The sequence below is a fragment of the Oncorhynchus mykiss genome, chromosome 17 (genome assembly GCF_013265735.2).
Source record: "Oncorhynchus mykiss isolate Arlee chromosome 17, USDA_OmykA_1.1, whole genome shotgun sequence".
Classification (NCBI taxonomy): domain Eukaryota; kingdom Metazoa; phylum Chordata; class Actinopteri; order Salmoniformes; family Salmonidae; genus Oncorhynchus; species Oncorhynchus mykiss.
Genome location: NC_048581.1, coordinates 62,575,121 through 62,592,001, shown reverse-complemented (window position 1 = coordinate 62,592,001; position 16,881 = coordinate 62,575,121). Strand labels below are relative to the sequence as shown.

Genomic DNA, 16,881 nt, shown 5'->3' with positions numbered 1-16,881 from the left:
GGGCTGTCATGTGCCTTTTACAGAGGAGTGGCTTCCGTCTGGCCACTCTACCATAAAGGCCTAATTGTTGGAGTGCTGCAGAGACGGTTGTCATTCTGGAAGGTTCTCCCATCTCCACAGAGGAACTCTAGAGCTCTCTAAGAGTGACCAGTGAGTTCTTGCTCATGTCCCTGACGAGCTCTAGCAAGAGTCTTGGTGGTTCCAAACGTTTTCCACTTCCAATGATGGAGTCCACTCTGTTCTTGGGGACCTTCAATGCTGCAGAGATTTTTGGGTAAACTTCCCCTGATTTGTACTTTGACACAATACTGTCTTGGAGCTCTACAGACAATTCCTTCGACCTTATGGCTTGGTTTTTTCTCTGACATGCACTGTCAACTGTGGGACTTCATACAGACAGGTGTGTGCCTTTCCAAATCATGTCCAATCAATTGAATTTACCATAGGTGGACTCCAATCAAGTTGTAGAAACATCTCAAGGATGATCAGTGGAAACAGGATATACAGTTGAAGTCGGAAGTTTACATACACTTACAGTAGGTTGGAATCATTAAAACTCGCTTTTCAACCACTTCATAAATGTCTTGTTAACAAACTATAGTTTTGGCAAGTCAGGTTAGGACATCTACTTTGTGCATGACACAAGTTATTTTTCCAACAATTGTTTACAGACAGATTATTTCACTTATAATTCACTGTATCACAATTCCAGTGGGTCAGAAGTTTCCATACACTAAGTTGACTGTGCCTTTAAACAGCTTGGAAAATTCCAGAAAATTATGTCATGGCTTTAGAAGCTTCTGATAGGCTATATGACACCATTTGAGTCAATTGGAGGTGTACCTGTGGATGTATTTCAAGGCATATCTTCAAACTCAGTGCCTCTTTGCTTGACATCATGGGAAAATCAAAAGATACCAGCCAAGACCTCAGAAAAAAAATGGTAAACCTCCGCAGGTCTGGTTCAAATCAATCCCAGAACAACAGCAAAGGACCTTGTGAAGATGCTGGAAGGAGTCCTATATCGACATAACCTGAAAGGAAGAAGCCACAGCTCCAAAACCGCCATATTAAAGCCAGACTACGGTTTGCAACTGCACATGGGGACAAATATCATACTTTTTTGAAAAATGTCCTCTGGTCTGATGAAACAAAAATAGAACTGTTTGGCCATAATGACCATCGTTATGTTTGGAGGAAAAAGGGGGGGGGGGGGGGGGGCTTGCAAGCCGAAGAACACCATCCCAATCGTGAAGCACGGGGGTGGCAGCATCATGTTGTGGGGGTGCTTTGCTGCAGGAGGGACTGGTGCACTTCACAAAATAGATGGCATCGTGAGGGAGGAAAATTATGTGGATATATTGATGCAACATCTCAAAACATCAGTCAGGAAGTTAAATGGACAATGACCCCAAGCATGCTTCCAAAGTTGTGTAAAAATGGCTTAAGGACAACAAAGTAAAGGTATTGGAGTGGCCATCACAAAGCCCTGACCTCAATCCTATAGAAAATGTATGGGCAGAACTGCAAAGCATGTGCGAGCAAGGAGGCCTACAAACCTGTTTCAGTTACACCAGCTCTGTCAGGAGGAATGTGCCAAAATTCACCCAACTTATTGTGGGAAGCTTGTGGAAGGCTACCCGAAACGTTTGACCCAAGTTAAACAATTTAAAGGCAATGCTGCCAAAAACTAATTGAGTGTATGTAAACTTCTGACCCACTGGGAATGTGATGAAAGAAATAAAAGCTAAAATAAATCCTTCTCTCTACTATTATTCTGACATTTCACATTCTTAAAATAATGTAGTGATCCTAACTGACCTAAGACCGGGAGTTTTTACTAGGATTAAATGTCAGGAATTGTGAAAAACTGAGTTTAAATGTATTTGGCTAAGGTGTATGTAAACTTCCGACTTCAACTGTATGTGCCTTCAGGCCACTACTCTACTACCACATATCTACAATTCAAAATCCATGTGTACGTGTATGTAGAGTGCATGTCTTATCATGTTTATGTGCCTGTGTGTGTGTCTCTTCACAGTCCCCGCTGTGTTTTTAAATCTGTTTTTTAAATCTTATTCTACTGCTTGCATCAGTTACCTGATGTGGAATAGAGTTCCATGTAGCCATGGCTCTATGTAGTAATGTGCGTCTCCCATAGTCTGTTCTGGACTTTGGAATTGTGAAGAGAGGTCTGGTTGATGCTGATGCCTGGCCGACGTAAGGCATTAAGCTCTCTAATAGATCAGTGTTATCTTGGTGGTGCAGAAGTGGATCGTATCAGTCAGAAGTCAGATTATAACAGCGATGTAGAATATAGAATGTAGATATTCTAAATACATCTGTGAGACGTCTTGACAATTAGCAAACAATGTCTAAACTGCATCTTCCAGATGCATCATGTATACATCCGTTGGGCAGAGGAATCTGTGCCATCTGGGTTTGTTGCCTCTCTCTCATTTCTTGTCTCACACCCACACATTTCTTTCTATCACACCCACATGCATACACACACATTTCTTTCTATCACACCCACATGCATACACACACATTTCTTTCTATCACACCCACATGCATACACACACATTTCTTTCTATCACACCCACACGCATACACACACATTTCTTTCTATCACACCCACATGCATACACACACATTTCTTTCTATCACACCCACATGCATACACACACATTTCTTTCTATCACACCCACATGCATACACACACATTTATTCAAACTGCCATATGTCGTTCTCAAGGCATTAAATGCTGAATTTTGTTAGGAATATCCTTCCATCAAAAGGCTTCCTAAGACTCTGCATATTATATTGCTTTATTTCCTGTTATAAAAAGGAAAAAGCTACAAGCAAACATTGTGACAACCAACCCCGTACTTTGCAACAAACATTGTGACGACCAACCCCGTACTTTGCAACAAACATTGTGACAACCAACCCCGTACTTTGTGACAACCAACCCCACAATGGGGCTGGTTGTCAAAAGTGGACAGAGTGTGTTTGATGGCTTATAACTCCATGTTGGAATACTATATGAGAATAAAGACAGTCCCCAATTCAACCCAATATCTTTCATTCATTGAAAAGGGTCTTGTAAGATATACTGGTGCTGAGAACTACACATGAGAGTAAAATGTGTGACAAGCAACACTGGTTTCCCCTACAGATTTTTCCATGATGAAAGGAGGGGACTTGATTTCGCCTTATAAGCTGATGACAAAGAGAGAAAATGCAGTGACATCACTGGGCACCCCCCCCCCCCCCCCCCCCCCCTATTTATGCACACAAATGATTGCATCTCTGACACTGAGGTCACTGACAGACAACAGCTGCTGAACAATGTTCACATTAACACACAGACAGTCACATTACACTTCCTTAGATGAACTGGGAGAAGGGTGGGGGGATAAAGAGAGAGAGGATGAGAGAGTGAGGGAGAGACAGAGAGAAGGGGAAAGAGAGCGAGAGAGAGAGAGCGAGAGAGAGAGAGAGCGAGAGAGAGAGAGAGCGAGAGAGCGAGAGAGAGAGAGAGAGAGAGAGGGAGAGTGGGGAGGGATAGATATAGTCTTGAGATGACTAACAAACACCAGGGGGTTGGGAAGGGAATAGAGGTCAAGGATCAACAGGAAGACACAGAGGAATAGAAAACTACAAGTACGAGGAGAGTGTCCAAAGAGTGGAGGATGGAAAGACAGAGGAGAGAGAGAGTGGAAAGGGTGGAAAGGGTGGAAAGACAGAGGAGAGAGAGAGTGGAAAGGGTGGAAAGGGTGGAAAGACAGAGGAGAGAGAGAGTGGAAAGGGTGGAAAAACAGAGGAGAGCGAGAGTGGAAAGGGTGGAAAGACAGAGGAGAGAGAGTGGAAAGGGTGGAAAGACAGAGGAGAGAGAGAGTGGAAAGGGGGACAGAAAGCTCCAAGAAGAGACAAATCGGACCCTAACACTCAGCCATGTCAATAACACACACACAAAATCAGAACCAGGCTTACCACGGGACAGAGAGAGAGCTAGGAGGGTGGTGGATAAGAAGACCCCCCCCCCCCTCTCTCTCTCTCTCTCTCTCTCTCTCAGAATATACACACTATAATACCATGGTGATGGTGACCTCACTCAGACAGGGTTATTTTAAAACGCCAGGCAGGCAGTGTTAATTATCACTGTCACATTAACACGAGCATTTTCTCACTGTTTGACAGGCTTTATGATAATTACAGTAGAAAAAATAGGAGCTCATCCAAGAGGAATGGTGGTTGAATACACTGGGGATCTCCATCATGGCCTAGAGATGATGCTGTCCTCCTACATTAACTATTAAATTAGTATATTACGACTCCCTCACGACACAATGCTTGCTAGAGTTATCCCTCTATAGTGTGCACATAAGTTTACAGTGCCTTCTGGAAGTATTCAAACCCCTTGACTCTTTCCACATTTTGCTACCTTACAGCCTTATTCTAAAATGGATTAAATTGTTTTTTTCCCCTCTTTAATCTACACACAACACCCCATAATGTCACAACAAAAACAGGTTTTTAGACATTTTACCAAATGTATCAAATATAAATAACTAAAATATATAAATATAAATATAAATAACTAAAATAATATACAGTGCCTTGCGAAAGTATTCGGCCCCCTTGAACTTTGCGACCTTTTGCCACATTTCAGGCTTCAAACATAAAGATATAAAACTGTATATATAAATATATAAATATAAAACAAGTGGGACACAATCATGAAGTGGAACGACATTTATTGGATATTTCAAACTTTTTTAACAAATCAAAAAATGAAAAATTGGGCGTGCAAAATTATTCAGCCCCTTTACTTTCAGTGCAGCAAACTCTCTCCAGAAGTTCAGTGAGGATCTCTGAATGATCCAATGTTGACCTAAATGACTAATGATGATAAATACAATCCACCTGTGTGTAATCAAGTCTCCGTATAAATGCACCTGACCTGTGATAGTCTCAGAGGTCCGTCAAAAGCGCAGAGAGCATCATGAAGAACAAGGAACACACCAGGCAGGTCCGAGATACTGTTGTGAAGAAGTTTAAAGCCGGATTTGGATACAAAAAGATTTCCCAAGCTTTAAACATCCCAAGGAGCACTGTGCAAGCGATAATATTGAAATGGAAGGAGTATCAGACCACTGCAAATCTACCAAGACCTGGCCGTCCCTCTAAACTTTCAGCTCATACAAGGAGAAGACTGATCAGAGATGCAGCCAAGAGGCCCATGATCACTCTGGATGAACTGCAGAGATCTACAGCTGAGGTGGGAGACTCTGTCCATAGGACAACAATCAGTTGTATATTGCACAAATCTGGCCTTTATGGAAGAGTGGCAAGAAGAAAGCCATTTCTTAAAGATATCTTTAAAAAGTGTTGTTTAAAGTTTGCCACAAGCCACCTGGGAGACACACCAAACATGTGGAAGAAGGTGCTCTGGTCAGATGAAACCAAAATGGAACTTTTTGGCAACAATGCAAAACGTTAGAATGGCCAAGTCAAAGTCCAGACCTGAATCCAATCGAGAATCTGTGGAAAGAACTGAAAACTGCTGTTCACAAATGCTCTCCATCCAACCTCACTGAGCTCGAGCTGTTTTGCAAGGAGGAATGGGAAAAAAATTCAGTCTCTCGATGTGCAAAACTGATAGAGACATACCCCAAGCAACTTACAGCTGTAATCGCAGCAAAAGGTGGCGCTACAAAGTATTAACTTAAGGGGGCTGAATAATTTTGCACGCCCAATTTTTCAGTTTTTGATTTGTTAAAAAAGTTTGAAATATCCAATAAATGTCGTTCCACTTCATGATTGTGTCCCACTTGTTGTTGATTCTTCACAAAAAAATACAGTTTTATATCTTTATGTTTGAAGCCTGAAATGTGGCAAAAGGTCGCAAAGTTCAAGGGGGCCGAATACTTTCGCAAGGCACTGTATATATTTCTGGTTTAAAGTCAAGGCGTCTGAATACTTTCCGAAGGCACTAGACGTCCAGTCCCTGTCCAAATGTCTGTCTGTGTGTGTATTTACACACACCTTCGATTTGCAGTGTCTCTGTCTCTGCAGCATGGACAGAGCTGATCTTTAATCGTCCCCCCCCCCCCAACACACACACACACACTGGGCAATAAGCTCTCTAATAGATCAGTGTTATCTTGGTGGTGCAGAGGTGGATCGTCCCAGTCAGATTATAACAGCCTGGTGTTCTTTACTGCACTACGGCACAGAGCACTTGTTCATATGGCACCTCCCTGCACTTTGATGAATACAAAGGCACCCTATTCCTATGGGTCCTGGTCAAAAGTAATGCACGATATAGGGGATAGGGTTCCATTTGGGACGCAAACCACTTATTTTACAACCTATCACTACCACAATCTAGCCTGTACTGTGAAAGAGACAATTCACTGTCTGTCTGCCGTCTGTCTGTGTTCTCATCATGTGGCTTCCATTACTCTGGATCTATCTCTCCACATGGCTAGCTTAATGCTTTTGATGGCTCATAAACCAAGAGAGACGGCCTTATGATGAGAGCAAAGACAAATCGCCCTCTACACTGACGCTAACTGACACTGGACCAAATGCACTATTGTACTCATCTGGCCCAGTGTGAGAATAATTTAATATCAAATCAAATTCATTTATAAAGCCCTTCTTACATCAGCTGATGTCACAAAGTGCTGTACAGAAACCCAGCCTAAAACCCCAAACAGCAAGCAATGCAGGTGTAGAAACCCAGCCTAAAACCCCAAACAGCAAGCAATGCAGGTGTAGAAACCCAGCCTAAAACCCCAAACAGCAAGCAATGCAGGTGCAGAAGCACGGTGGCTAGGAAAAATCGAATCAAAGTTTATTTGTCATGTGCGCCGAATACAACAGATGCTTACTTACAGGCTCTAACCAATAGTGCAAATAGTCCGGGTAACCATTTGATTACCTGTTCATGAGTCTTATGGCTTGGGGGTAAAAACTGTTCAGAAGCCTTTTTGTCCTAGACTTGGCACTCCGGTACCTCTTGCCATGCGGGAGTTTAGAGAACAGTCTTTGACAATTTCTAGGGCCTTCCTCTGACACCGCCTGGTGTAAAGGTCCTGGATGGCAGGCAGCTTAGTCCCAAATCAAATCAAATTTTAGAAGCTGTTTTTCAGTCTCTCGGTCCCCGCTTTGATGCACCTGTACTGACCTCGCCTTCTGGATGATAGCGGGGTGGACAGGCAGTGGCCCGGATGGTGTAGGTGTCCTGGAGGGCAGCTAGTTTGCCCTCGGTGATGCGCTGTGCAGACCTCACTACCCTCTGGAGAGCCTTACGGTTGTGGGCGGAGCAGTTGCCGTACCAGACGGTGATACAGCCCGACAGGATGCTCTCGATTGTGCATCTGTAAAAGCTTGTGAGTGTTTTTGGTGACAAGCTGAATTTCTTCAGCCTCCTGAGGTTGAAGAGGCGCTGCTGCGCCTTCTTCACCACACTGTCTGTATGGGTGGACCATTTCAGTTTGTTTGTGGTGTGTACCCAGAGGAACTTAAAACTTGCCACCCTCTCCATTACTGTCCCGTCGATGTGGACCCAGTGATGTACTGGGCCTTACGCACCACCCTCTGTAGTGCCTTGCGGTCGGAGGCCGAGCAATTGCCGTACCAGGCAGTGATGCAACCAGTGATGCAACCATGCTCTCGATGTTGCAGTTGTAGAACCTTTTGAGGATCTCAGGACCCATGCCAAATCTTTTTAGTTTCCTGGTGGGGAATAGGCTTTGTCGTGTCCTCTTCACGACTGTCTTGGTGTGTTTGGACCATTCTAGCTTGTTGTTGATGTGGACACCAAGGAACTTGAAGCTCTCAACCTGCTCCACTACAGCCCCATCGATGAGAAGGGGAGCGTGCTCGGTCCTCATTTTTCTGTAGTCCACAATCATCTCCTTAGTCTCGGTTAAGTTGAGGGATAGGTTGTTATTCTGGCATCACCCGGCTAGGTCTCTGACCTCCTCCCTATAGGCTGTCTCATCGTTTTCGGGGATCAGGCCTACCACTGTTGTGTCATCTGCAACTTAATGATGGTGTTGGAGTCGTGCCTGGCCATGCTGTTGTGGGGGAACAGGGAGTACAAGAGGGGACTGAGCATGCACCCTGGGGAGCTCCAGTTTTGAGAATCAGCGTGGCAGATGGGTTGCTACCTACCCTCACCACCTGGGAGCGGCCCGTCAGGAAGTCCCCGATCCAGTTGCAGAGGGAGGTGTTAAGTTCCAGGATCCTTAGCTTAGTGATGAGCTTTGAGGGTACTATGGTGTTGAATGCTGAGCTGTAGTCAATGAATAGCATTCTCACATAAGTGTTCATTTTGTCCAGGTGGGAAAGGGCATTGTGGAGTGCAATAGAGATTGCATCATCTGTGGATCTGTTTGGGCGGGATACAAATTGGAGTGGGTCTAGGGTTTCTGGGATAATGGTGTTGATGTGAGCCATTACCAACCTTTCAAAGCACTTCATGGCTACGGACGTGAGTGCTACGGGTCTGTAGTCATTTACGCAGGTTGCCTTTGTGTTCTTGGGCACAGGGACTATGGTGGTCTGCTTGAACCATGTTGGTACTACAGACCCAATCAGGGACATGTTGAAAATGTCAGTGAAGACACCTGCCAGTTGGTCAGCACATGCCCGGAGCACACGTCCTTGTAATCTGTCTGGCCCCGCAGCCTTGTGTATGTTGACCTGTTTAAAGGTCTTACTCACTCCCTAGAAATATAATTTGTCACACACACAACAATGATAACGTGTACATTTTTTGGGCTGTTGATAAAGTATATATATACAGTTTATCCGGAAAGTATTCAGACCCCTTAACTTTTTCCACATTTTGTTACGTTACAGCCTTATTCTAAAACAGATTAAATTGTTTTTCCCCCCTCGTCACTCTACACACAATACCCCATAAAGACAAAGCAAAAACAGGTTTTAGACACTTTTGCAAATGTATAAAAAAATTAACACTGAAAAATCACATTTACATAAGGATTCGGACCCTTTATTCAGTACTTTGTTGAAGCACCTTTGGCAGCAATTACACCCTCAAGCCTTCTTGGGTATGACGCTACAAGCTTGGCACACCTGTATTTTAGGTGTTTTCTCCCACTCTTCTCTGCAGATACTCTCAAACTCTGTTACTGTAGCTTGGATGGGAGCATTGCTGCACACTTATTTTCAGGTCTCTCCAGAGATGTTAGATCGGGTTCAAGTCCGGGCTCTAGCTAGTTCACTCAAGGACATTCAGAGACTTGTCCCAAAACTACTCCTGCGTTGTCTTGGCTGTGTGCTTAGGGTGGTTGTCCTGTTGGAAGGTGAACATTCGCCCCAGTCTGAGGTCCTGAGCCCTCTGGCACAGGTTTTCATCAAGGATCTCTCTGTACTTCGCTCTGTTCGTCTTTCCCTCAATCCTGACTAGTCTCACAGTCCCTGCTGCTGAAAAACATCCCCACAGCATGGTGGTGCCACCACCATGCTTCACTGTAGGGATGGTACCAGGTTTCCTCCAGACGTGATACTTGGCATTCAGGCCAAAGAGTTCAATCTTGGTTTCATCAGACCAGAGAATCTTGTTTCTTATGGTCTGAGAGTCTTTAGGTGCCTTTTGGCAAACTCCAAGCGGGCTGTCATGTGCCTTTTACTGGCCTGATTGGTGGAGTGCTGCAGAGATGGTTGTCCTTCCAGAAGGTTCTACCATCTCCACACAGGAACTCTGGAGCTCGTCAAAGTGACCATCAGGTTCTTGGTCACCTCCCTGACTAAGGCCCTTTTCCACCGGTTGCTCAGTTTGGCTAGGCGGCCAGCTCTAGGAAGGGTCTTGGTGGTTCCAAACTTCTTCCATTTAAAAATGATGGAGGCTACTGTGTTCTTGGGGACCTTCAATGCTGCAGACATTTTTTGGTAACCTTTCCCCAGATCTGTGCCTTCACATATTCCTGTCTCAGAACTCCATGGACAATTCCTTCAACCTCATGGCTTGGTTTTTTCACTGACATGCACTGTCAACTGTGGGACCTTGTATAGACAGGTGTGTGCCTTTCCAAATCATGTCCAATCAATTGAATTTACCACAGGTGGACTCCAATCAAGTTGTCGAAACATTTCAAGGATGATCAATGGAAACAGGATGCACCTGAGCTCAATTTCAAATCTCATAGGAAAAGGTTTGAATTCTTATGTAAATATATATATATATATATTTTTATACATTTGCAAACATTTCTGAAAACCTGTTTTTACATCGTCACTATGGGGTATTGTGGGTAAATTGATGAGGAAAATGTGTATTTACTCCATTTTAGAATAAGGGAAAGGGAAAGGGGGGATAATAAGACTGTAATGTAACAAAATATGGAAAAAGTGAAGGTGTCTGAATACTTTCCGAATGCACTGCAGATCATCTCTATACTGACATGTTAAAAGGTTAACACGAGCACCCCAAATAGGTTGTTAGAGCGGCAGTCTGTGTGCATGCATGTATGCATGTGTGTGTATGTGTGTGCTGGTTTTTATTTGAGGATGTGTGCAGGAAGGATGGAGGACTAGACGGATGTAATCCTCAGTCAGCCAGGCAGCAGTTCTGCCTCGAGCCTGAGCACCTTTATATTTAGCCAGCGGTAAATTAGGAAATGAATCAAAACAGCGCTGGCAGAGAGAGAGAGAGAGATTATCTCTACACTGTATAAACACACTTAAACATGTACACACACACACACAGCCGTGGTTACAAGAGTAATAACATTTGCCTGGTTACTGTATTAGAAATGAATGTGTCTGCTTTGGCAGGGAAGGAGCTCTGTGACATCTTTAACTCATGGAGAGGAGAGCTCTCCTGTACGGCTCCTTTGCCAGGGCAGGATCACAGCACTGCTATACGGTGCCAAAAGCAGAGCTTTGATGACATGAGAGGACCTCTAGTCAAAAAGAGGAGAGAGTATCACACCGGTCAAAGGTCTATGTTCTATTTAAACTCTAGTAAAGTCCACAGCATACTAATAGACCACAGTGGTCAGCAACCTATTATGTTATTTTCCCCAATAACCAACTGTTTGCCGTAAAGATATATGTGCCTCATAACTAGACGGGAGCCACACCACAGAACCTGTAGCCCCAAAGTTAGAGCACATAAGCATTTTTCTATCCACCAGCCATCAGCTCTGGGCTTCTGTGGACAGTCAGAAAATAATGAACATAACATTTCTTCACCACAGCGCCCCATAAATCCTGTTTCTATTCTTGGAAACAGGACATTTTCTTTTTAGAAAAGGATAGCTGCTCAGAGTGTGTGTATGTGTGTGTGTGTGGGGGGGGTTACGTTTTTTGGGGTGAAGGAATGTAGGCAGAGTGACTCTGTGACTCAAGCGTTTCCATGATCCAATGATCCGAGAGCAGCACATTCCGAGACACTGCAGAGTTCCAGATGCGAGCATATCGCTGACTCTGTGTTTGTCTGTTTAGACCCTCCATCACTGAGCAGAGTCACAGCATCTATGTAAACGCTCCATCACTGAGCAGAGTCACAGCATCTATGTAAACGCTCCATCACTGAGCAGAGTCACAGCATCTACGTAAACGCTCCATCACTGAGCAGAGTCACAGCATCTATGTAAACGCTCCATCACTGAGCAGAGTCACAGCATCTATGTAAACGCTCCATCACTGAGCAGAGTCACAGTATTTACGTAAACGCTCCATCCCTGAGCAGAGTCACAGCATCTATGTAAACACTCCATCACTGAGCAGAGTCACAGCATCTATGTAAACGCTCCATCACTGAGCAGAGTCACAGCATCTATGTAAACGCTCCATCCCTGAGCAGAGTCACAGCATCTATGTAAACACTCCATCACTGAGCAGAGTCACAGCATCTATGTAAACGCTCCATCACTGAGCAGAGTCACAGCATCTATGTAAACGCTCCATCACTGAGCAGAGTCACAGCATCTATGTAAACGTTCCATCCCTGATCAGAGTCACAGCATCTATGTAAACGCTCCATCCCTGATCAGAGTCACAGCATCTATGTAAACGCTCCATCCCTGATCAGAGTCACAGCATCTATGTAAACGCTCCATCCCTGATCAGAGTCACAGCATCTATGTAAACGCTCCATCCCTGATCAGAGTCACAGCATCTATGTAAACGCTCCATCCCTGAGCAGAGTCACAGCATCTATGTAAACGCTCCATCACTGAGCAGAGTCACAGCATCTATGTAAACGCTCCATCACTGAGCCGAGTCACAGCATCTATGTAAACGCTCCATCACTGAGCAGAGTCACAGCATCTATGTAAACGCTCCATCCCTGATCAGAGTCACAGCATCTATGTAAATGCTCCATCCCTGAGCAGAGTCACAGCATCTATGTAAACGCTCCATCACTGAGCAGAGTCACAGCATCTATGTAAACGCTCCATCCCTGATCAGAGTCACAGCATCTATGTAAACGCTCCATCACTGAGCAGAGTCACAGCATCTATGTAAACGCTCCATCCCTGATCAGAGTCACAGCATCTATGTAAACGCGCCATCCCTGATCAGAGTCACAGCATCTATGTAAACGCTCCATCCCTGATCAGAGTCACAGCATCTATGTAAACGCTCCATCCCTGATCAGAGTCACAGGGCTCTATTTTCGACTGGCTTTAAGGCAGCGCTAGTGTCAAATTTTACATTTTCCATCCCTTGCACCACGGTTGGAAAGGTGTCAGTGACTTTAGGTAGTCTGTTTAGAAACATCTAGTTATTTACTAAAAAGACTGGTTATTGTTTTTATTTATAATTTTGTTTAAAAAATGCATTTTTCACTTTCCTCTGTTGGACCTAACTGTCAAATCGCGGGAATTCGTCAACGGTGCAGAATCCACTTGTAGGCCATTTGACTTTAGTTTGTTTACTTTTCACGTGGCAAACTCACTGCTAGCCATATCAACGGCAATGGTAGGCTATAGCGATATACATTTGGGAGCAGTGAGTGAACATTCCCCCTTTCTCTTTATATTGGATCTTTTTCCAGCTCCTGTGAAAAGTTTGGATGTGGCTTAAACCCTCCATATACCTTGTCTTAATATTATAGGACCACGGGAGGAATTATGTTGCCTGTAACTGTATTTAAACATAGCCTATTTAAAACAAGTTGTTGTTTCGTTTCATAAGAATTTGATTAGAATTGTTCACCATCTTGCTTATTGACAACGTTTGGCAAGTCCATAGCTCAGACATAATGCATTTTTACAGTAGGCCTATATCAATGTGAATGATATGTTTAATCATATATTTCCATATTGAAACCATGAAATTACTTAGAAAAACGTGGACAGTAAACATATTTAACATATTAAAAAATATATGGAATAGGCCTAGATTTAGTTTCTGTAGGCTATTTAACAAACTACTGTAGGCTATAATGAACTAATGCACATAGCATCTATAAACAACTCAGCTACCAGGAAGCATCTCTAAACATCTCAGCTGCCAGGAAAACATTTGAAACAACTCAATTGGCTAGTTCAGCTATCTGTCAAAAAATAGGCAGATTGTAACTTGATCCTACTGCTACGATTGTATAGGTTTATCTAGCCAGCTAGCTAGCATAGTAGCTAGATACTGTAGCTAACGCCACAGATGAAAGGATTAGTTATCCTACTCTTTCCTAACAAGCTATCTGCTTAGCTAGTTTGCTTATTGCATGCATGTCCGGGCACGTACACAAGCCTCACTATTAGTGAATTAACTAAACTAATATTTGTAAAAGGAGATCAATTTCTGAATACTGCACTTTTCTGTTGGAGAATGAGATCGCTTGCTGCTGCTTATTCTCCCAGCTAGATATTCCTCTGCATTCTGCAGTGTTTGTGACTCAGGCGATGAGTGGCGGCTGGCACAACAGCAGCCTTGCTGTGTAGATGGACTATAGGCAAAATCTATAGAGAATTGCTGATAGACTCGAAGTGGCCAAAATCGGCCCGGGATATTATCTCGGCCGATTATTGGTCGTTCTCTACTTAAAACTTGTTTATTAATCAAAACCCAGACCTTTCACACCACCACACCAATCATCCCCACTGTGAAAATAACAAAAATATTTCTGACACACCCTCGGATCCTATAGCTCTATCGCTAGATAGATAGTTAGGTTTGTTAAAATAGAGCCCACAGTGTATATGTAAACCCTACAAAAAAGGTGGGGGGGGGGGGGTGTCAATGCAAATAGTCTGGGTAGACATTTGGTTAACTATTCAGCAGTCTTATGGCTTGGGGGGTAGAAGCTGTTAACGAGCCTTTTAGACCTAGACTTGGCTCTCCGGTACCGCTTGCCGTGCGGTAGCAGAAAGAACAGTCTATGACTAGGGTGGCTGGAGTCTTTGACAATTTTTAGGGCCTTCCTCTGACACCGCCTGGTATAGAGGTCCTGGATGGCAGGAAGCTGGCCCCAGTAATGTACTGGGCCGTACGCACTACCCTCTGTAGCGCCTTGCGGTCGGATGCAGAGCAGTTGCCATACCAGGCGGTGATGCAACCAGATGGTGCAGCTGTAGAACTTTTTGAGGATCTGGGGACCCATGCCAAATTCTCCTGAGGGGAAATAGGCGTTGTCGTAACCTCTTCACGACTGTCTTGGTGTGTTTGGACCATGATGGTTTGTGGGTGATGTGGACACCAAGAAACTTAAACCCAATAGCTAACTTTATATATAACCTAACTGATATTCTCTCTAACACTATGTCTAAAATGATATATTTTCACACACTGCACAGCTCACAGCATACGACTAGCACTGTGTCTCCTGCAAACACCAGAGTAGAGCAAACACATCCAGGACCCAAATGTGTTTAATTTAATTTCCTTTGGAGGAGTTGGAGTCTGAGCAAAGAGCAAAACATCACTATCAATTCTCCTCTACTGTCTCTGCCCGTAGAGAGAGCAGGAGAGAAGAGTACAAAGGAATGAGGAGACAAGAGTAAGAAGGACAGACAGACTGATACAAAAAGAGAATGAAAGTGTAGGAGAAAGATGGAGTCATAAGAAGAGCGGTATTCAGATTCCATTGGGTTCAGGGGGAAGGTTACGCTCAGAGATGGAGTCATAAGAAGAGCGGTATTCAGATTCCATTGGGTTCAGGGGGAAGGTTACGCTCAGAGTTGGTGAGTAAAGTTGAGGCTGTAAGAGGTCCCAAATCAGTAGCAGTGCATCAGTAAAAGTGACACACACCATCTCTGTCTCAATATCTGATCACAGAACAACAGCATGGGACAGTGGAGAAGAGTAAGCTACACTTAATGGTGCCCCTTTACTAGTGTTACCTGGCCTGAAAACAGATTGAATATCAACCAACAAACGATTGAGCTCTGCTGATTCTCTTGCATCATCTGATCTCACTTTTATCACTTTTATCTCTTGCCATCCATCTCGGAGGGAAAAACACAGACTTCACGACTGCACAGACCACCTGACGTATAACTGGGAAAGCAAACTAAACTCCCATCTCATCTGAGACCAGGAAAGTGAAGAGAAGTAGCTAGGTTAAAATGATGGACATAATGTAGAGATGTACCAACCTCGGACACGGGCATAGCAGCAGCCACACATGGCCAGCACTTTTCGGAACAGGTGTTGACATCCGCACCCCCGCTGATGGTGACCCCCCTTCATGCTGATTCACTACCGCTTGTCCCGAAAAGTCCAGGGACGGGCATGGCACAGGACACACACACTCACCCACAAATACACAAACGCATTCCTGTGGTAATCCCCAGAAGAGATCAGTATAAAAAAAATCAAACAATAGGAAAGAAAGCTTGTTCCACTCTCTGTTAAGTCACAAAGCAGGAGGAGGATATCCAAAGACGAGATGTGGAAAAGTGAAAGAGGGAGGGAGAGAGACGTGGAGAAACAATATGCTTTCCACGACTCACTGAGCTCTCTCTGTGGTTAGATAGTGGGCTAACATTCTGTATGTGAGAGAGAGAGAGAGAGAGAGAGAGAGAGAGAGAGAGAGAGAGAGAGAGAGAGAGAGAGAGAGAGAGAGAGAGAGAGAGAGAGAGAGAGAGAGAGAGAGAGAGAGAGAGAGAGAGAGAGAGAGAGAGAGAGAGAGAGAGAGAGAGAGAGAGAGAGAGAGAGAGAGAGAGAGAGAGAGAGAGAGAGAGAGAGAGAGAGAGAGAGAGAGAGAGAGAGAGAGAGAGAGAGAGAGAGAGAGAGAGAGAGAGAGAGAGAGAGAGAGAGAGAGAGAGAGAGAGAGAGAAATATAAGGAGAGAGGGAGGCAGGAAGAGGAGATGGGATGGAGAGAGGAAAGGAAGGTGGAGTCTACAGCTCTGCTCGCTGGCTATTCCAGCATGTAGTTCCCTCCTCCCCTTGTTTTTTCCTCTCTTTTTTATCCTTCCCATTCTCCCTCACCACACCATACAGGTTTCATTCTCATTTACCCAGGGTCTGCTTCTCTCACCCAGACATTACCTTGGCAGCCCTGCCTCACTCTTTCTCTTCCTATGTCCTCCATTTGAGGAAAGTATCTGTTGTTTATAATACTCATTGTTAATTGGCCTCATGGTATGCCTGTTTACTGTATACTTTCTGTTCTCCTTTATTCCTGGTAGTGTTGTTAAGGTCTCCATGTAAGTGCATATATCTTTGCCTAAATGTTTGATTAGAGTATAAGGAATGATACAGTTCAATATTTATAACTGGGTGTATATAAAATGTCTAGTCCAGGGCGACATCTTTGAGGAGGCTCATTTATTTACAGACGCTTGAATGTAAACACGTGCGCATATCAACAGCATTCAGCAGCACACACACATAGGTGCACACACACACACACAAGTTTAACACAGGCATGCACAAACCCT

General features: G+C 44.1%; 1 protein-coding gene across 3 annotated transcripts in view; it reads right to left on the bottom strand.

Annotated features, from left to right (window-relative positions):
• The window catches only part of LOC110494319 (rho guanine nucleotide exchange factor 25), a 73,541-nt gene extending 57,524 nt beyond the window's left edge, over nucleotides 1-16,017 (bottom strand). For 2 of the 3 annotated variants that reach the window (XM_036950399.1, XM_036950398.1), the window contains exon 1: nucleotides 15,594-16,017. In XM_036950399.1, coding sequence (XP_036806294.1) covers nucleotides 15,594-15,687 — 94 coding nt within the window. In that variant the 5' untranslated portion in view covers nucleotides 15,688-16,017. The remainder of the gene's footprint in view (nucleotides 1-15,593) is intronic. The other variant, XM_036950397.1, reaches the window with a different exon arrangement.
• Nucleotides 16,018-16,881: the final 864 nt, after the last annotated feature.